The 21919-nt window shown below is 40.6% G+C and overlaps 2 protein-coding genes across 2 annotated transcripts in view; both read right to left on the bottom strand.

Moving 5' to 3' along the window:
- The window catches only part of mfsd2b (MFSD2 lysolipid transporter B, sphingolipid), a 28918-nt gene extending 17815 nt beyond the window's left edge, over window positions 1-11103 (bottom strand). Inside the window, exons 1-3 of the mRNA XM_053888324.1 lie at window positions 11077-11103; window positions 7133-7258; window positions 6457-6777 (exon numbers count right to left, since the gene is read on the bottom strand). Of these exons, the coding sequence (XP_053744299.1) occupies window positions 6457-6759 (303 nt within the window). The 5' untranslated portion in view covers window positions 6760-6777; window positions 7133-7258; window positions 11077-11103. The remainder of the gene's footprint in view (window positions 1-6456; window positions 6778-7132; window positions 7259-11076) is intronic.
- Window positions 11104-15209: 4106 nt separating this feature from the next.
- Window positions 15210-21669, bottom strand: ubxn2a (UBX domain protein 2A). The gene is made up of 7 exons (XM_053887929.1): window positions 21571-21669; window positions 21184-21240; window positions 20992-21103; window positions 19922-20031; window positions 18788-18925; window positions 18045-18206; window positions 15210-16561 (listed from the first exon to the last, which is right to left on the bottom strand). The coding sequence occupies exons 2-7, from the start codon at window positions 21219-21221 to the stop codon at window positions 16378-16380; spliced, it is 744 nt and encodes a 247-aa protein (XP_053743904.1). The 5' UTR covers window positions 21222-21240; window positions 21571-21669; the 3' UTR covers window positions 15210-16377.
- Window positions 21670-21919: the final 250 nt, after the last annotated feature.

Below are 21919 nucleotides of genomic sequence, written 5' to 3'. Positions count from 1 at the left end.
ATTTAAAACTCATTCTTTATTGTCTGCTGTGGTGAAGTACAGTTGGAACATCCGAGTTTCTAAGTTGGTCACCCTTGTGAGCAGCCTGTTCAAAGCCCGAGTAGCTTCTCCCGTTACCGCCATTTCCTGAATTTTGGCGGTAAATGTTCAGTTAATTTACAAACGGACAGAGAAGCGCTTGCTAAAACAAGCAAAGCTAAGCTAAAACTCAGCGAACATAGCATGTTTTTTTCTTGTTACCTTAAATGCAACAGTAGCCGTTGCTTCAATGTGCATCAATAGACTCTAAAATCTTGAAACATAAATGCTCATCTCTTTTCAACATAGATAAATATGCTTTGATAACTTAATCTCACCCCTTCACAATTCCAGAAAACTGATAGTCCATGACCAACCAGCCAAAACAAACCTTTCATGGCTCTTATTTAATCCTTCTGTTTATTGATTTGTTCTGAATTCACAGGTCCTCAGAGAACTTGTGCACTTGGAGAGGGATTTATACTGTGTTTCCAAGAGAATCCCGGTTGTGGTGTCTTGTGGATTTGGGGTATTAGAACCTCTAATCCAGCTCCTTCTGTTGCTCTAGTATGGGTGACTGTCTACAAGGGTCGCCCTTCATCACTGGCTCTGTCAACCAGAACTACAGAGGTATTTTGGACAAGGAGGTGACGGTTCAACAGTGGCTTACATTGGAAGTAGCCACAGATGCCCTGAGTCAGTAACAGCTCCTACACTCACCTCTGTTATTATCCTTACACTTTTACAAAAGGGAGGGTGGATAAGATGTCCTGCCTCGGGATTCTAACCGGCAACACGCTTCTACGACCCACTCAACCTTCTGAGCCACTGTCGAATGGACTGAAGCAAGCAGATTAGTGCCTCATCGAGTCTCAGTCTCACTGGGGCAAGGAGCTACCGTAACCACGCCAAAGAGCTTATTTATCAATGGATCTATGAGCCCGCCCTCACCAAAGAAAACTTTCGCATAAAGATAAGAAGAGCTGCTCAGTCATGCATCAGGAGTTTGGACCAGAGCAGCTCATCCTTCACATCAACAGACGGTAGCTCTGTCAAAACAGCAAACAGATTGACCACAAAGCCAAATATGAAGTGCAGGAACATTTTTCATTGCGATATTGTTAAATTAATGGGAATCCTGAGCTTTTTTCTGTGGAACGAGATGGTCCCATCTAGGAGTGACGGTAGATGGCTGCGATAATGACATATTTCAAGTACGACTCACTGTATTGTTTGTTTAAAACTTTCTTTTTCTTGGAAGTCGTAGGCTCTTCTTTTACTAAGCTTGTGGGTTACATTTAGGCTCTCCAGTGACCGAGGCTTAACCAAGAGAATCTGGTCATTTTTTAAAATAAAAACATATTAAAAGATCCTTCAAAATTAATTATTGGTTTTGCGGCCCGGTACCAATTGATCCACGGACCACTACCGGTCCCCGGCCCAGGGGTTGGAGACCACCGCCTTCCAAGACAGTCATCTTGGCCCAGTGGACGACTCGGGAAATACCTGAGCGATATACCGGTATGAGAATGGCAAGGTGTTCCTAAGGAAAGCAGGGGGATGTTACTCTCACCATCTGACTCTTCAAAGCAGAATTATATGTTTTCAGACAAAAAAGGCACCACGTCCAGATCCATTATAAGAAATGACTGTATATTAAATCATCAAGGGTTAAATCCAGTCGACATAGCATGATTATCGTGTTGCTCACATTGACAGGTGGTGGTTAGCAACATTTAAACCATGGAATGTCCGCTAAAATCACGAACCCCCACCCCTGTGTTTGAAACAGAGGATCAGAAGCAGAGCCTGTGTTTGCTGGGTGGTCACTATGTGCAGACTCAGGAGCCTGAGAAACCCTGCTTCCTCGCAATACGCCCTGCTTAAGTCATCAAGCGCCATATTGCGTGCATGTGAATCCAGCTCGGGACTTTCATCCTCACACATGAATAAAAGCAGACACCGCAGTCTGTGGAGCGTAATATTTACGGCCGTCTCCGAGGCCGGGCTGCGAACAGCTCAACTTTTGCCACTTTCGTGATCCGGTAATGACCTTTGGTGTCACTCACTCTCAGACAGGAAAACAACAGTGTCACTCCACATCCAGCGGCTCCGTCTGCGCCCACAGCGACTCCCCTTTTTCCAAGACGGAAATCACCAAAGTAACCACAGTCCCGACCCAAAACGCCGTTATTATCCCGCTCACGTTTTCTCTTCCTCCTCTTTGCGGCCCGTCAAAACACCGAGAGGCTGCCGAACGACAATTACCAGGAAGGAGGTGTGTAATTATTCAATCTCAAGACAAGCGGGTCGGAGGTAAGTAAAGGCTGTGGAGCTGTTCGGACTTCAAAACTCTCTCTTCTCCCACTCTCACTGCAATTACCCCGAATTGGAAGGAGAATTAAAGTCTTTGGAGTCTGGAGAACGTGGGACGCTTGAACTGATGATGTGCAGAAAATCCTCCCAAAACGACTGTGGTCTAAACATTTATTCTGTCCTTCATTTCTGCCTTCTTATCATCAAAGAGGATAAACAGGAAATCCTGTCAACTGTCTGGCTGAAGAGAAAACACATTACACACCAGCACACGTACACAAATCCTGGCGGGAAGCCAAAGCTGCGTCTGCAGAGTCCCGACTGTCAATAAGCTGAAGCGTGAGGCCAGCGCTGACTGGTGAAGGAAGGTGATGAATCCTTCCAGGGCGGTGATTTAAACTGCCCGATTAAGACGTTTAACAAACCAAAACCACCATGGTTTTTTTTTCACCGATGCATAAAATATAAACAGAAATATGCGTTCATAATAGTCTGCGAATTGGAGTTTTCGTGTAGGTAATCGGTTAATTCAACGCTGAGAGCTTGATGTTTTTCAAGCGTCAAACTCTTGGTCCCATGTGTCATTTTTTTGCATCTATTTCGTATCAAATTATGGGACCTATGATGGGACGTACTTTCACTTTGTTCTGAAATGAAGAGAGAGCGGATATTTATTGAAGGCAAAATTGCCAAGAAATCTACCTGACATTCTGAACTTACAGTTAAATGAAAGGTCTTCCAATGTAGCAAACATGCCATGAACAGAGCCGATCAAATGACTTTTTTTTACATTCTCATGGTGACATAAATTTGATGACAAAAAAAAGCTTCCATGCCTGCAAATGGGCCTTGACTTTGGACAGCACTATCGATAGAGACGTTCAATCGATGGATCAACCCAAAATTGTGTTTCTTCTTTAAAGAATATGTTGTATATTTCTAAATTGTACACAGAAGACCCGACTATTGTATATTAACTAGGCAGTATTGTAAATAATACATTACCATATTAGTTGCCCTTTCTTTCATGAGGTGGAAAACCTTGATGGTATAATGTCATTTACCATTTCGGCTAGTGCTAGTGGTCCTCTAGTACTAGCTTTGTAAAGTTACAAAGCTACAAAGCTAGTGCTAGTGGTCCTCTAGCACTAGCTTTCTAGTTAGCTACAAAGCTAGTGCTAGTGGTCCTCTAGCACTAGCTTTCTAGTTAGCTACAAGGCTAGTGCTAGTGTTCCTCTAGCACTAGCTTTCTAGTTTGCTACAAGGCTAGTGCTAGTGTTGCTCTAGCACTAGCTTTCTAGTTAGCTACAAAGCTGGTGCTAGTGGTCCTCTAGCACTAGCTTTCTAGTTAGCTACAAAGCTGGTGCTAGTGGTCCTCTAGCACTAGCTTTCTAGTTAGCTACAAAGCTAATGCTAGTGGTCCTCTAGCACCAGCTTTCTAGTTAGCTACAAAGCTGGTGCTAGTGGTCCTCTAGCACTAGCTTTCTAGTTAGCTACAAGGCTAGTGCTAGTGTTCCTCTAGCACTAGCTTTCTAGTTAGCTACAAGGCTAGTGCTAGTGTTGCTCTAGCACTAGCTTTCTAGTTAGCTACAAAGCTGGTGCTAGTGGTCCTCTAGCACTAGCTTTCTAGTTAGCTACAAAGCTGGTGCTAGTGGTCGTCTAGCACTAGCTTTCTAGTTAGCTACAAAGCTAATGCTAGTGGTCCTCTAGCACCAGCTTTCTAGTTAGCTACAAGGCTAGTGCTAGTGTTCCTCTAGCTAACTTTTTGTGTGAATTTCTGGCCACATTCGAACCCAGAAATTCAAGTATTACAGACCATTGTAACTGCTGATGTGGAAGATGTATTTATCATCCAGACAATGGAAAAAAAAGGGAAAAACACTTTTGTTTATGTTCCGTTTAACATGGGATTTCAACATCCATCAAAGCAGTATGTAAATCAGGATAAAGAATTCAAGAGTCTGTACCAGTGAGACAGAATATAGTCAAACATAATGCGATGTGAATCCAAAAAGAATGAAGTGGCCCATCCATCGAGGGATTTCCTACTATTCTGGGTCAAAACTCTAATGACTGAAGTCAACAACAACAGTAGCAGCAGCAGCAGCAGCTTTGTGCCGTCACTTCAGATTATGGATTATAGTGTGTGTGACAGCTCATGATCTGAGAGAGGCTGTCAGCTACTGGTGCGGCTCACCAAAAAGGCTGTTGTGACATTAAAACTCAGGCTGGAGGAAGTGAATTGTGCGTTAACACCGTTCGTTTTATCACGCCTAAAGAAGTAGACAAGAAAAATCTGACAATAAATGCAATTTCAATGACTATCTATAAGAAAAGTCATTCATTAGAATATAGAAAAGAATATAGAAAGCCATTTATTTTAGCCTCAGTAGTTCAACACCAAATAAAAAAATCGATTTGGTTGCAATTTGGTGAAGTTATAAGAAAGAATAAACACATTTTTTAGTTTGTATATATCATGTACTAAATGCAGTGTGTTTGCAATTTACTTTTTATATGAAACCACTGTTATGTGCTCACTATTTTGAACCAATAACTCCAAAACCACTTAACTTAGTGTTGATGTGAATCATGGTTAATACCAAACAAGCTTCATTTGGAGACAAATAAAGGAGCCCTCTTTCATTTACCAACCTCCTTTGTAGTCAGCAACCGCAGTGTAAGACTACAAATCACATACTTCAACAGCACATGCAAGTCTCAGAAGTTGTGTTCCTCACCTCCAATATTCTTTGTCCAAAACAGCCTTTCCTCCCTAACTTTTTCAGATATGTCCACCGTCTCTCACAATGGAAACCTCAGCATATTCATCATATTATTTCATCTTTAAAAGCTCATCATTGTGTGTTATGAACGTTGACTCTTAACTTGAATAACTGCGGTCCGCTCCATTGTATTGCCGTCTTTCACATCCGTCTACAGTGTGTTTCTACGTGTGAGTCTAAAATCCACCTGAGTTCAAAGACATCTTATCTTATCAACTTTAAGCTTGGGTTTTATAGGGTGTGGAGCTCTTATCAGTATGTGGTGAACGAAGCTTTTGAGCACTGCATTGATAAACCTTCGCAACAAGCCACGGTTGAAGGCAAGAAAGGAGCTTTCGCTGTGTCGCAGGTGAGAAAGAATCATTTGTAAAGAGGCTTGCGGTTAAGCAAAGGCGAACACCAACCTTAAGAATAAAACGAAAACTTGCAACATATGATTTGCTTATCTGGGTCTATAATGAGGTTTGTTTCCAGGGAAGGGATTTTCGGAATGTTTGGGGAATCCTCCGAATGATTAAGTTGAGGTGTGACAAACCAGTTAGAGAACAGGTTCGTTCCACTGATGTCACGCTGCAAAACCAGTGACTAACCTGGACGGCATTAGATTTCAAACGCATCTCTGCTTTACGTGTTGTGTTTCTTCTGCAGGTTTCAACATGTGTGGTATCACCCTGCGTATTGCACCCTCCCCCCCCCAGCTCCGATGAGGTGTTTTTATTTGTGTGGTATTTTTAAATCCGCTCCACTGACTTTGATGTTACGGTTAACCGAAGCCTGGTTTACAAGCTCAGCGCTGAAGTCGTCGCCAAATTCGTCCCTCGCGACTGATCCTGCTCTGATTTCTTCCCAAAATGAAAAACCTGACACAAAAATGCAATGATTTCAATTATGTGAGCAAAGGAGAAGAAGAAAGCAGTAAACAAATGCGTTTATTTTAAGAAGAGATTGAGCGACAATTTCAATCTTTCTCAGGAGGCCAACTTTTGATGGTCTCCACGGCAACAATGGGGACTAGTGGGTCAGATTTGGTTAAAAAGTCAGGAAACAGCAGATCAAAGACCAAGTTCAAGTGTTAATATTTACGTTTACAGTATTCCAAAAAAGGTCTAAACTGAAACTAAAGTGTCGCATTGTAAACAGCTCTTGCTCTAGAATTTAAAATCCAATATTAATCCTCTGTTTGGTTGGCAAAACTCATCAATGACAGAAATCACAACATCCCCAACAGGAAAACATTGAGTAACATGAGCGGAAAAGCCATTTATCTTTGCATATTCTCCATCCATTCAGTTGCCCAGAGTGATGGGATTAGGACGGGAGGAAAGAATGGTCTTACCTGGTGAGGGGTTTTGGCAAACAATGGTTCGGTGGGCTTCCCTGCTGAGCCCTGTGCTCCGTTCTCGCCCTTGGTCATGGCTGAGAGGCTGTGTGTGATCCTGGAGGGAGTGCTGAAGTGAGAGTGGCTGTGACTCCTGGTGTGAGCGAGAAGACGGGGCGCCTGCCAGTGTGTCACAAGGTGAAACTGGATGTGGCTCTGACTGCGGGTGTGTGTGTGCTGGTAGGCTGGAGTGATGGTTCCGGAGGCTGCCTGGAGCTCCTCCTGCTCCTCTGTGACAACTCTGCTGCTTTCTGCCGCCATTCACATGCCGTTTGTGCTCTGGAATGAGGCCAGGAGGGAAGGACAAAGTCAGCTGTGACACACACAAATATGCTCAACACAACACGTCCAAACAGAGAGCGTATAGTGACTTTTCGGTTCTTGATCCATCCTCCTCATCTCTCATTACACTGCACTGATATATATGCGTGACAAGAAAACACGCTGACATTTCCATTAACAAAAATCAATCAGGTAAACATGTCAGCAGATGAGTCCTCAGGCACCAATGCAAGGATGTGAAATGTCCCGCGCAGAAGTGTTCACCCCCTCCTCAAGTGCATCAACACACTGACAACATCCCTCATCTTATTCACACACAGGAAAAAAAAGAAGAAGAGATGAGCAGTTTTACCTGGTATTTGGATGAAGCGGCAGCCATTGACGGCTGCGAGGCTGCTGGCCAGTCAGTTCGTTGGGTCACTCTGCCGGGATGAGAGGAAGACTGCGGAGATGATGCTCAGTGGTTCAGTATGCCCTGCTGGAACAGCGCGGCACAGTGGTCACTCACGGTATTGCACCGCAGAATGCACTTTAATTTTGGACATCTTTATGAAATTAATAAACAACAGGATGCGGTCAGAAGGACGAGGCTACAAAATGTGGCACTGCAAACGTTTTCTCATTCAGCCATACCTGCTGCGGGCAGTGTGTGTGACCCAGAACATATTAAAGACTAATAATAGAGATAAAAGGCTGCGCTTGCCTAGTTTTTAAATCTCAACTGAGTTGTTTAAGTTAACATGAAACTTGGGAGTCAATTTAGGATTCACTTAAGGGCCAGCAGGCAGGCAGCTGTCTGGTTTTTAATGTCGGAATTAAGATGAGCACAGAGAACATCTGGGAAAACATGGCTGCTATCCCGAATCCTACTCACTCAGATACTATTTGTGGTGAATCCAGAGTCAAACATTGAATTATGAAGTTTGTTTTGATCACATTTTTGGGTAAAATTATCATTTTATGACATAAATATCACATGGTGGTGGTTTTATTATTTATGTAAATAGGAAACATAATAAGCAGTACACATAGTTTTATCATAGATAGAGTTTTATCATGTGATTATAAAATAAATGCTCTTCTATATATTGTTTTTACATTAATCATGAGATAAAATTATAACCCTGGTATTCATTAGGGTCCAATGTCGTCATTAAATTTGCTTAATAACATAACTAAACAACTTTATTAGGGGATATGTGAAGTGTAATACCAACTAAAAATACCTTGAGCGGTTTGGATTTTTTTTCGATCAAGTAGTCGAGGTGCGTTTTGAATCAGAATGGCATTCAAACAATGTTGCTGGATTTCATTGCAGCACATGAACCTCCTGCAGGCTGATCATTGGAAGGGTGTGTTGCTCCTGAAAATCGTGACACATGCAAACATGAAATTGCATGTGTCATAGCTGTCAACAGAATATTTTAAGTTACAGATGATTCCCATCATGTTTGTCATTTGTTTATTTTTAGTGTAGAAATTGACTATTTTCTTTGACACATATTGCATATTTTTCTCTTATATTAAAGTGTAGTTTTTCATGGGTTATTCTTTGGTCATGGTCCTGCATCTACTCCAGAGATTGACCTTGACCAGCTCACTCGGGAAAGCAGTCCAACCCCCCTCATCATTCCCTCTGGCTTTATGGATAAACGTCCATCCACCATTGGAAAGATTAGGCTTGGCTTATCTGGCACACACCAACAACAGTCCGACCCAATGGGGGCACAAGCAGCGCTTGCTGGCAGCATTCACCCAAGCCCATCCACGCCAGGAACATAGGAACTGAAGTATCTGCTGTGTGTTTGGCTGGTCCCCACAAGCCTCACTCTGAGGATGAAAATGTCAAAATAACTGGGTCATTATAAGTGGGTGTCATTGTGGTTAGCAGTCCTGGTTAAGCTTAGCCATTTGTTTTAGATGGTTGGGTTTATGGCAATGAGAGGTCCCCACAAGGACACATATACAAACATGCATGTGTGCACACAATGGAACATCACATATGCCCTTCAAAACCAATCCTCATGAATACATCGTCGGCAGCCTGAGGACAATGTCAAAAAACCACTGACTTTTCACAACATGAGAAAGTGGTTGTCAAGCTCAGCGGACTTGTATTTGTTCATCTCAAGCTGTATCCATTCCCATTGTATTGAAACATTGTGTATTTTAATTTGACATTTTCAGGATGTCAGTTTTTGGTGAGTGTTTTTGCTGGTGCTGCTATATTCTTTGCTTCTTTTTATCCCCATTGTCACAAAATCAATAAAAAATATCAATAATGCAATGAACTCTGGTTATCTGTGGAACGCAGAAAACCTGGTCGTCCGTATTGATCGCTGACTGTCGCCTTTATCTCTTGGCCTTGTGGCCCGCAGGTGACGGTGAGGTCAGCCTCCATACATAAACATAATCTGGAAGTCCACTCCATTTCTATTGTCTGGTCATCCATTTTTATTTGAAATTATGGGTTTTACTTTTTTGTAGATTTATGAAAAAATGAAGAAGAAGAAGCACTCAAAGAGCGCAATATTATTTCCATACATTAAGTAGCATTTGAAATATTGGTAACACTTTAGAGTGGGGAACACATATTGACTATTATTTATGGTTAATAATAAGTTATTATGAAGCTGTTTTGGTTTCCTTTCCTGGGTAATATGGAGTCAGACTTAACAAGACACTAATAAGTATTTTATCTTGGTGAATTATTTATCAATACACGGAAGAAGTAGTTTATTTATGGTAATATATGTTCTCTAATCTAAAGTGTGACTGAAATACCATTATCAGTCAAATTCAAATGAGGTCAGTGGAACTGCAGCTGTTCCGGAACTCAAAAAAATCCAGTAGAAACCAAGCCAGAAACTTTGGGGTCTTCACTGCTTCTTATGATTTTTTTTTTTTAATTTGTATAGTGTGTGTAACAAGGATTATACAAAGATAAAAATGGCCAAACACAAAACCTTTTTTTCTGAAAATGAGGACAGTCCTACAATACTACATAATATTAAACTGTCTATTTTGGGGTTAAAAAAGTGAATAAAAATATTCACTCATATATATATATATATATATATATATATATATATATATATATATATATATATATATATATATATATATATATATATATATATATGTGTGTGTGTGTATATATATATATATATATATATATAGATATATATATGTGTGTATATATATATATATATATATATATATATATAGATAGATAGATAGATAGAGAGAGAGAGAATAAATAAATATTCACTTTATATATATATATATAGTGAATATTTATTTATTCACGTTTTTAACCCCTAATATATATATATATATATATATATATATATATATATATATATGATCATGATATTCTCTTAGTGATGGAACACAATAAAGATAAACAATGCCCACAAAAGCTTAAACATCAGGGTGGAAGTGCTCCAGTGATGAATTTTATTCAAACACAATTTCTCAATGAAATGAAAGAGAGGTTTTGAAATTGGTCTTCATAATCCAAAGTCACGCTTTAGCAGAACTATAGCAGAGGAACACTCCCGAGGTCAGAGCGCTCCATACATTCCAAGCATGAAAGCCCTGAAAAACCACAATATTGACAATGGAAGGGGCACCACCACAGACATGCTAGCCATATGACCCGCATTAGGACGGGTATGTTTCTGATAATGCGTGAAAAGGAATGTGCAAAATGAAAGGCTGGTTGGCTGCACGAGTAAAAGGCTCATTGTGAGAGGAAATGTAGAAGTTAAAGGGAGTGTAATTCTCCGCATGCTTCGCCTTATTAAATATGTAGCACAAAGGAAATGTGCTCTCTCGACTCTAACAAGCGCCCCGCCGTTGACGGCCGTATTCGGGTCAGATTTGTACATCAAGCATAGATTCATCAGAGAGCTAATTCAGATCTTCACGTGTGGCCGTCTTTCAACCTTCTTCTTACCGTCTTGTTGAGTCATGAGCAAATGCTCTTCTGGCTGCTTTAAATATTGAAGATGTCTAATGGCGCTCACGTTTTTCCTCAAGGCCACAAGGCGCTTAAAGCCGCACACAGCGGCAACTTCGCTACGCTGCAGGCGCCGCATCTCTTCAAGCTCCTTGTGTTTTTGGTTTTCTCAGAACACAATTTGTATCTAGCTAGTGTTTTTACTGAGTGTGACGGCCAGCTATTACAACCGTATATGGATGTTAGCATAAACTTCTTGACTATAATTGCTAGTGCCATTCAGAGTGATGCCATCAAGAAGCATATTCAGTTTCAGCTTGCTTGTTGCTTACCAATTGTATCGCTGTTGACTTCCTCTAGGCACTCTGGTTTCCTCCCACATATGAAAATATGCAGAGGTTATTTGGTGACTCTGACACTATCCATAGGTGTGAGACTGACTGTCCTCAGCATCCAGTTAGCTGGGAGGCGAGGGGCTGGAGTCCATCCCAGCTACCCTGGGCTAGAGGCGGGGGACATCACACGCATATATCTCAAATATGCACAATAATCATTATGTTCTTTTAAAGAATATTGACCTTACAGTTTCACTCCTCTTTTGTTGGTCTTAATATCAAAAGCTTTTCAATTTCATTTTAAAAATACCCACCACTAACTTCCTCCCCCTCCACAGTGACCTACCTAGACCATCCTCCTTTCTCACACCTGTCCTCTTCGTGTCCTCCTTTACCACATCCATTAACCTTATTCCTCCTCTCGCTCCTCTCAACTGCGCCGACAAAATACACAACAGCAACTGCGCTTGTACTCTGACTTATTTTCCTGCATATAAATTAGTGGCTGGTGTGATGAAAATTCTTGAAATATTTGTCCCATATTCTCTCTTTCGTCATGCTCCTGAGAAGGAAATGTTTCTAGTTCCAAAGCATGTTGTGCTTAGTGCTTTAGGTGCCACGTTTTCTCAGAGGAAAAAACCACTGCAGCTTCATCAAGTCAGCAGGATAATAAAGCTAATCACTTTGCTAACGTTTTTGGTCAATGTTTTTCACTTGCGTTTAACTGAAATTCACAGTTACGTCACCCGTTGGCACCACCCAGGGTAAGATTTTTCAAGTCGGAACGTCAGAGAAACCACACCGCTGTGAGTGCAAAATCCAAGATGGCTTCCCAGAATGTAAACAGGAAGTAGTAGTTTTGGCTCATGAATCTGAAACACTTTCTGTGAGCTTGTGTTTCCTCCTCGTCCGGTGGGTTTTCTTGTTGCCAAAGGAGCATGTATTTATCTAGATATTGTCTGCTGCTTATGTCCGAACAAGGCCTGCGTTTGAGAATATCTTCGCCATCTTGCTTTTCGACTTTGATAATAGGTGTCACTGCCCTATTTGCTTCTTCATCCCGTTTTGCTTCCAGGGCTCAGTTTTATGATGTCATTTTCTGTCCACATGCGCACATGGTTGTAGCCGCTAGATACATAAATTAGCATAACTTGCTTACGTCTCTAATGTTGGTGTGTTTTCATGTTTTGTTAATAAAATGTAATCCTCAAAAAAGTTGTGATTCAATGAAAAAGACGTTTGTCTAGTTGATTATTTGGTTGCAATAAACCAAATTAACCACTGAGACCTCGTAGGCAAGATAGAAAACTGCATGCAAATTGCACAGAAAGATCCAATTATTTTATCTGAAATCTTGTTAAAATATCCGAATTGTTGAATACAAGTCAAATGTAGTGATGTATATATAAAATAAGGTTAAAATACAGTTAATACGTCGGCGTAGTACTTTAGTAATTCAAATTCTGCTTCTCTTGATGAAATGCGAGTGTGTAGTGAGGCGTGGCGTAATGACGTTGCTCATTTTATTCTAATTTATGTGTCAAGCAGCTACACCCATGTGCGCATGTGGACAGGATATTACGTCTTGAAATACCAATGTGCGCATGCGGACAGGAAATGACGTCATAAAACTGAGCCCTGGAAGCAAAACGGGATGAAGAAGCAAATAGGGCAGTGACAATAGGGTTGCGTTCCAGCTACCTCAGAGGTTGGAAGAGCCGGGAAAGACATCACAGCCGTGTTCGGTATGTTCCAAATTATCAAGGTCGGAAAACAAGATGGCGACGTCCGCTTTTCTCAAGCGTGCGTTGTCCAAATCAAAGCAACTTCTTGATAAGCATGTGTTGCGTTCACAACTAGAAAACCTGCTGGATGGAAATGAGATGCAAATCTGTTTCCTTTATATGAGTATTTTATTTATCCTAAGGTTCTACGTCTTGTTTACGTTCGAGGAAGCCATCTTGGACTGCGTACTCAGGTGAGTACGACTGCGAAATCCAATGTCGGGTGACGTCATCTAGTTCCAAGGGCTGGAATACACCATTGGAACACACTGTACTTAGCTCTGACATCATTCCCAGCTCCAAGTTCCCACTTTTGAGGTAACTGGAAAACATCACAAAGAAATGTACACTAGTGAACTTGGATTAAATAAAGTCAGGATGAATACGATACAATGTTTTGACTGAAAAAGCTCTTTTTGTGGCGTCAGGTTTTGGTCCTGATGGTCCTCAACCTCATACTGGAGGTATATTATACTACACTATACTCTTTCTTAGGCGGCTCCTGAAGGGGAATGTTTGTGATCCACAGACATGCTTCCCCCGCTTCACACGCTGTGTTCCATCTGTCACAAAGTCAGTGATCCACAGCGGTGGGGTCAGGTCCGTTGAGCTGGTTTCATTCTTTATGTACGGGAGCTGGAAATGCTTTCATTCAATACCATGACTGGTGACAGCAATGGTTTTCGTATTTGTATTAGTATGAAACTATGGAGACTCGTCCTTCATCCAGCTGCAAGATGATGAAGACACGCTTCAAACACAGAAAGCGTCTTTCAACAGCAACGCTCCAATCCGCCATTACAGCACGCTAAAATTATATTTCTCAATTTTTCATCTTAATGATAAGCTTGGAAGCCACTTGTCTCTCAAAGCGGTCTCTTCTGGCAGGATGATTACTGTGCTCGTGCCACATTCATGACTCTCTTAATAACTATCTGCAGACTGGAAGATTATCACTCCGCCGAATCGTTACTTGTCTTCCCCCGTGACGCCGTAATGACAGCGCAGATGTCGTATACCACCGAGAACAACTAGCTGCTTGGCGCCGCGCCATAATGTACCATGATAATCATTATATCCTGAAGCTTCGGCAATTATGAATATAGTTATGTCAGCACCGTGCTGCCTGGGAGGTGTCAAGGGCGCTGATGTCGCAGCTTGATTTATGATGGATCAGCATTATTTTATGAAAAGGGGAGTATAATAACAGGTGTGGCTATGTGAGTTGAAATCATGATTTTGTCTTTACTTTGTTTTGAAACATGAAGCCAGTGGAGCTCCTGAAAAAGTACAATCTGGACCCAAAGGTTGTGCATGTGGGAGGAGAACATGGGGCAGGACCAGCTGGGAAAAACATGGATGAGAATGTGTCTCCTCTGAGTTGCAAATGCCCTTGACTCAGGCACAAATACACCCATAGTGATGCTGAAGCACCAGCCCATTTTCACTGTATGAGAAAAGTGCCCCTCTTGCTGGAGCCATTTTTTTCCTCTCTCGTTCTTAACATTCTTTGAGCTCTAATAACTCCTCAGAAAAAAAACGGCTCATCTGAACCATAGAAATTGACTTGTTAAGAGCTAAAATAACGCTGCTTACAACAGTGTGCGACTGGTTCGATTAATAAAATGAATAAAACAGCTTCCATGACCAAAAAAAGTATAGTGTCATGATAAAATTTACACTGTAATATTAACTGCTGGACAAGTACCAGCACCCTGATCAAAGGGAAAATCTGAAGCGATCAAACAACTACAATAACACTGATCATTTTTCTGAGTTCTGCCCTTTTTTCTGGCTTGAGCACAAATATCTGTGCCTGAAAAAGATGCCAGAAACACCTCAACTGGCTCTTCTCTATGCAGACAATGTTGTAGTCTGAGCCTCTCCTCAACCTGTCTCAGAGGGACATCCTGAGGAGGAAGCTAATTTTGACCTTGGACAGCTGGCCCAAAGCTTAGTGAGAGCAGGAAGGTACCTGCCAAGGTTGAGCAGGTGAAGGTAGGAACATAGATCAACTGGTAAATTACAGACACTACTTCATTTTATTATATTTTTTCAGGGGGCGGGTCTCACTCTCAGCTGTCCAGCAACACTGACAAACAGCTGCTCTGTGTGTCTGGGTCAAATCCACAAGGCCACTGTGAGCAGACCGGTTCACTAATTTAAGAGTCTAAAGGACAGAGTGAAGGGGACATGTTGACAAATCGAGCCTGACAGGAGACACTGCGGCACTGTGTTCAGTAAAAGACAAGTTTGGAGTGCTTGAAACAAAACAAGTGGTGTCTTAATAACGGCACGCAGATGTCGGTGACACAACTCTCGATGAATCATGACAGACAGTGGATTCTGAGTCAGATTTATTCCACCTCCACTTCTGATATATCCTGACAGGATGCAGCAAAACAAATACATTCAACGGTAAGTCATAAACAAGGCATACAGGAAACCACGATATAAATATTTCTATGCAAAAGAAACCAAACTCATAAGGCAAAATACTCTGTAAACAAAAGACCAAACCTGAAGAAAAGAGCAGCCTCACCATATTGTGGTAGTGCAGAATCAACAACTGAAATTCGGGAAGACTTCAAAAGAAAGTTTGGGGTGCTGGTACTGTTTTCTTTTGGTTCATCTGTGTATTAGTGTGCAACCAGAGGGTTCATGAGGTGAATAAACCGTATGAGGCTAAGACAGCAGGTGAGTGATCCAGAGTGATGCGACAATGATGACATTCAACAAAGGCTTGTTCTGTATTACATTCAAACACATGACTCATTCTACTGATGTCAATCATTTCTGCATCAATCATAATACCCACCTTGTAACTTAGTCAGTGTTTAATATGACACAAGTAAAGTTTTGGCCAAATGTTTAGAAGCATTCTTCAGTTGTGCACTACACACCATCCCAGAAGAACTTGCTTGTACTCCATTTGTGTTGAGAAAGGAAGACATACTTGCGAGTGTAAATCACCATCTGAGGCTATTCACTCATAAATTTGGCATAACAACAATGTAATTATCATATCATATACAATTGGCAGCCATATTGGAACACCATAAGGGGTCCTCCAAATTGACAAATTCATACTGATGTTCTCAGCACAAGTAGAACCCTCCGTATTTATATTGACGTTCAATTGGAAGATAGAAGGCAAACTTGAGGCAGAAAAAAACTAACATGGAAGACAAGAATAAATCCATAGTGAGGTAAGCCCAACTACTTGAAAAACTGAAATTATACCCCACTTAAAATTGTTTTTAAAGGAATCCCATGGCTAAAAGGATTTGCAAAATAGTACAAATATTTTGTGTATAAAGAAATCGGTACCCACCTTAAACATTTGGCCAAAACGAATCTAAACCTATTTTCTCTGTACACACCCATACGTGGCTTGCAATTATTGATTTTCCCCATCCTTCGCCATCAAGTCAAGAATAATGAAAACTGCATTTGAACTAGGAAGCTGCATTTGTGGTGTTGAAAGTGGGGGTGTGTTAAGAGGCCATGTTGGTCAGCAGTGTCCAAACGGAGCCTGTGTGTTCAGGGGTTTCTGGATGATAACAGCATTCGCCAAATCCGCCTCCTCTAGACTCAAGTCGTTGTCATTGAGCTCTTGGAAGGAGAGGGAGGTCGTGAGGACGAAAGGAGGGCAGCTTCTGTGGCAACGCTTGACAAAGTCTTGCACATCTGCAACCCTGTTGAAAGAAAAGAGCGGACACGCTCTTAATTTGTCGGTTATAAACATGTATCATTCGTAAAGGTCAAAAAGCTGCTCCATCAAAAAAAGCACTCACAGCTTACCAACTAGAACCATTGAAAGTAAACTGTTTGCAGCCAACTCCACCAGTTAATTCACTAAAAATCTTAGTAGACATCTTTTGTGTAAATACAGATACATACAAATACAGATTAAAACCCTAATAACTCAAGATTGCAAAGTACGTTGATCGAACACAAACTCGCAGTCAAAAGTTGATATAATATACTTTATTTCTTTGTCGCAAATATAACTAAATAAGTCTGGCATTAGTAGTTCGACAGGGATGTTCCACGGGAATACATCCTATATTTCAAGAATCTTGAAATAGATTGTAATTTGTGACACAACATGAACATTGCATCTACAGCTCATACGTATTAATTAATAAGCGGCTTATTCATATGTGTACTGGGGACATAGGAGGCATCTTTGAATCATTCTAAAGTACTTGCAAGCATCTTGCTCTGTATGACTATATTTTACCAAGGATGGCCACAATAAGTTCAGTGTAAACTACCCAGTAATACTGAATATTAACAGTGATAAGGAAGTCATTCCTTTATAAATGGTCGACGTTTTCTCCAGCAAAGCTTTACTCCAGGATCTCTTAGAATATATCCACATTATTCATAGACTTCTACAGGCTGTAGCTTGTTGGTGACAGGTCCTACTTAATTCTTTACGGTATTATTTGCTACAGACATTCATGAGAGAATTAACCAACCATTCTTTTATCCGCATCTATGGGCATCTATGACCCCCAAACCTACACAGGAGATATCCAACCTTAAATTATGAAAATCTTTTAATCTGTGAAATATATATAGTTATGGTGACATGAATAAACAGAAGACGTAGCTTAGCCTCTAGCTTCAAAATCTCATTGTAAGCAGATGCTTTCACTCAGACCCAACTCTCTGGTGATGTATGATTTCCCTCAGAAGTACCGTATAAGCACCAGCATCTATTATTGATCAGAGCCCAGCACACACAAGTGATCCTATGGCGGCACTTCTGCTCACACCCGAGGTAGCAGGAGGTTGCAGGGATTCAAGCCCCTCATCCTTTGACGACTAACCCTGTTATATAAATGCTGCATCAGAGTTACGCAATCCCTCTCAGGGGATTTTATAGATCCACGCCGTTGCAACATCTCAGATTATGTTTTGTGCGGCCCCATTCCCAGTGACAGGGAATGTAACATGCAGCCGGCCTGAAACTCGACTACAACAAAGCCTTTACGTAATCCCCAAACACTCCTAACCTCCAAGACTGGAGCGCAGACAGAGCTACTTCCTCGAGGATGCTTCAGATTTCAACACACACACACTGCACACCAGGTGTCACACCTCACACACTCGGATCATTATTTGCAAAAACTATCCGACATATGGCGACGCTGAGGGTGTGATGCTCACCGGTGCGATAGGTTAAACCTCTGCACCAACCTCCTGCCATCGGCCAACCAGATCTGCAACGAGGTGACAGGAAGGGCGTGGTCTATTGTTACCATGGGAATAGGAGGAGATTCTCCATCCTCGTGCACAGATGGTGACCTGACCAGCACTCTGGGTGTAACACTGCCAACGAACACAAGAAATAAAAGATTAAGTATGTGAAAAAAAAACGTCTTATTTTATTCACACCAGTGAACAAACACGCATTTACACAGAAATTCTATTTGTGGCTTTCCCAAAACACTTTTCCCAACTGATGCTTTAAAAATGTAGACACTTTAATTTCACCATCCCTGCCTGCTACACATGGGTCACTCTACAGCTGTTCGATATGTTGAGGGTGACACCTAGTGGTAACAAGCACTACTACCACAAGCACTGTTATTTGAAGCCAAAAACACAAATATTATGAATGAATTTCTGTGATAGTTTAGAGCTTTAAGTGAGTTTAGTGGTGTCCTCTATTGTGTAGCTAAACCGTGATCTATTCATTCAGTAAAATCTGACATTTAAGTTACAATGACTTCAGTTTGTATTTCAGTAAGGAACAACCTTTTTTGTACTCGTTATTTTTGTACAATGTGCACCGGGTTCTATTTTTAGAGCCAGAAAAATGAGCTGTGACACTGAATAATGCATAACACTGGCGCGACTGATAAATCACCAGCTTGGATTAATCCCCTAATGTTCATGAATCTCCTCACCTGCCCAGCCTGTATCCTCGACCGCTGAACGGATGAAAGGCCTTTTTCCTGGGGACATAATTTTCTTCAGTCAGATCCTCCACGCTGATCTCCAGCTCTTCCTCCTCGGCTCTGCTCTCCCACTCTGCTGGAAGCTCTCTGAGACAGAATGAAGACCAGATTGGAAAATTTGGCAGATCAATCCATGTGATAAGAAATGAACACAAATTGGTGCAGTGACTGTGTCACCAGCCTCCCTCAGTGTGATTTTATGTTGAGAAAGAATTCATTTCACTGAAGTCACTGCTTCAAAATGTTGCTTAAAAACAGAGTTGAAATCTGCCGAATCTCTTACACGTACATAAAAGTTGTATACATAGTTGATGTTAAGCAAACAATGTTTATTTATATAGCACCTTTCACAGACAAGGGAAGTCATAAAGTGCATCACAAAAAGGAACAAAAGACAAATAGAATTGAATTCACAGCAATGATTAACATGAGGAACAAAGCCCAAGAACAATCCATTAGCTGCTGAGGTTTGAATACTTGACAAAACAAATGGATCTTAGGTTTGCTCTTAAAAACATAAGCAGAGACAAGTGAACATAAGGAGGTCGGCAGATCATTCCAGAGCTTTGACTCAAAAACCTGGAATGAACAGTCTACTCCAGTTTTAAAAGTTTTACAATTAAAAATATGATTTTGTTAGACATTGTACATTAGTAGTGACTACTTTCTAGAGTTAAAATTACAATATTATGGGAAAACAAAAATCTGAAAAAAAAAACACCATAGAAGAAGAAATTGTGCTTGAAACGTTAAAAATGTATTAATTATAGATTGATCAAGCGTAAGTTGAATATGTTCCTGAAGTTTATTAAGTGTACATTTTCTGTCCGTCAGTGAAATTCCGTTTAGTTGGAATTGGCGCCCTGAAAAAAAAAAGTTTGTTTGCAGTTAATCAGTTAACGTCAATTCTCAAGTCTTTGTTAGTCATTAATTGAGTAAAACTAATTACTTGAAGTCTCAGAACTTGTTTGTTTTTTTTTTTTTAAACAGGAATGACAGCCATAATAATTTTGAAAGAGGTAATAATATTGCACATATTTTGATATACAAATATAGATACGTTAAGCCTCAATATCAACTCACCCCCTTTTAATGGCGTCCAGGAATTCTTGGTTTTCTGGAACAGAATAGCTGCGGAACTCCTGATCGTTCACAGTGAAGCCATCCTTCCACAGCCTCACCACCATCTCCACCTGCAATCGAGATACAATTGATTACCGAATGACCATTGAATTAAAACAAGTTCATGTATACATCACACAGGACATGTCAGACACTCCTTTACACAGAATTTCATTTGTAGCTACAGCAGATGAGTCCACTGAGCTGAATGTAAAGTCAAAGGAGAGCCATTTCACAGGTGGGAAAAATGTAAGAGCCAAAGTGAGACTGTAAAGCCAAAAGTTTTCATAATGAAGTTCCTGTATTTCCTTCATAAATAATTTGTCATATACGCGGCTACGAATGCTGCATTTAATTTTTAAATGAAGAACTTCTAAAGCAATTTTGGTCCATATTATGCTCATTTCATTTGCTTTTAAATATATATTAGATTACAGTGGATCAGTACTGTAAGTTTCTTTTCATAAAATAGACCATAAATCCTGAATTATTTGTAGTGGAAATCTAATGATATAATAATAATATAATATAATGAATAATAATTCATTAGGCGTTCGTCTTGCCCGAGCAATTCGTCTGTTCTGATAGGTCAAAAGCAGCGTCCTCATTGTGGATCCAACATAGATGTGATGTTGTAAAAAAAGAAATACATTTGCTGCTATCTGTAGTGGCAGATAGCAGCAATTCTACTGCTGTGGTTCTCTTACACTGGGTGATCTTTAAAAACACATTTTGAATTTGTTGATTCATGCATATCTGACTGAAATGAAATTAAAGACAGCAATATTATCTTCTTTAATAATCTGTTATATGGAATCTATTTACTCCTTAGATTAATACCAACCCATGCTTGCTGATCATCTGTTGTTTTGAAGATACAAATATGAATGATTTTGTCTTGAAGCTGCATTTAACGTTATTCCAAAAAAATGGAAAGCCTTTTACAAAGTCTTATTAAAAATTCTCAAAACAACACATCTCAAGTTCACGAGCAAACCCATACATTTCTCCCATTGGAACGCATACTCCACCTTCGAAGACCCCGAGGCATCATAACAGATCTTCTCCACCTCATCGAGGAGGTCTTCTACAGAGAAACTTCGGCTCATAGGAGGCTCCTCTTCAATGTTTTCACTGACAGCCCTACGAAGTAGCAAGATGTTATGATATGAAGCTCAACAAGCAGATTTTGTGTCGTTTTTAAATGCTCTGAATAACCTTACCAATTCGCATCCACCCCTTCGGTGTCAGAATCTTTCATGGCGTTTTCTAATGTCCATCTTTAAGTGGGAAAATAACGGTGTTATCAACATATAGCTCATTCGAGTCGATATAAACAGTCGGACACAACTGCAGATACTATCACGATAAGAGAGCGGCACTGAGCCCATAAGAACGAAGCTGCTGCAAAAGTCTATTTTTGCGTTTTAATGTATTCCTGGTGAGTTATTAATACTACGATAGCTGCCACAGATACTACGGCTAATTGTGTAAGTGGGCGTGGAATGATACGGAATGTCCGACCACGACGCAGGATATACAAACGCTAACACACAAATAAAGACTCGTTTTAACGCAAGGCTTAAGGGTGAGCTTCAAAACGGCGTTACCAGTTCGTGTCCGTGGAATTATTCCAGTGCTACACATCTGCAGCCATAAGTTTCGATCCGCGGCGCTTCTGTGGCGCAAAACGTGACGTCAGATTTGACGCTGCAATGCCGTAAACTGACCGGCTCTGTCGTAATGTATTTTAGCTGAGCTCAGCGTATCTGCTGCAGCAGTCATTAAAAATCTTCTATTTCTGTTATTTTCTCGATTTAAAATTGTTTTAATAAAGTTGGTGTGTCAGACATACTAGGCCAATGATTTGTTTTGGTTGGAAAACACAAGGACAATAAAGGTTTTACAGATTTCTCTAACTCTAAAAAAAATAATAAAAAAAATAACATTTTAAAATAA

The sequence above is a fragment of the Synchiropus splendidus genome, chromosome 15 (genome assembly GCF_027744825.2).
Source record: "Synchiropus splendidus isolate RoL2022-P1 chromosome 15, RoL_Sspl_1.0, whole genome shotgun sequence".
NCBI lineage: Eukaryota > Metazoa > Chordata > Actinopteri > Syngnathiformes > Callionymidae > Synchiropus > Synchiropus splendidus.
This window is presented reverse-complemented; position numbering and strand designations above follow the sequence as displayed.

What these genes read in the sequence shown, in the direction of transcription:
- ubxn2a (XM_053887929.1), bottom strand. Translation starts at nt 21,221, where the DNA reads ATGAAAGATTCTGACACCGAAGGGGTGGATGCGAATTG. An exon ending in GAAGGGGTGGATGCGAATTG is followed by an intron (nt 21,104 to 21,183) that starts GTAAGGTTATTC and finishes GCTACTTCGTAG; the next exon opens with GGCTGTCAGTGAAAACATTG. An exon ending in CTGGACGCCATTAAAAGGGG is followed by an intron (nt 18,926 to 19,921) that starts GTGAGTTGATAT and finishes ATTCTGTCTCAG; the next exon opens with AGAGCTTCCAGCAGAGTGGG.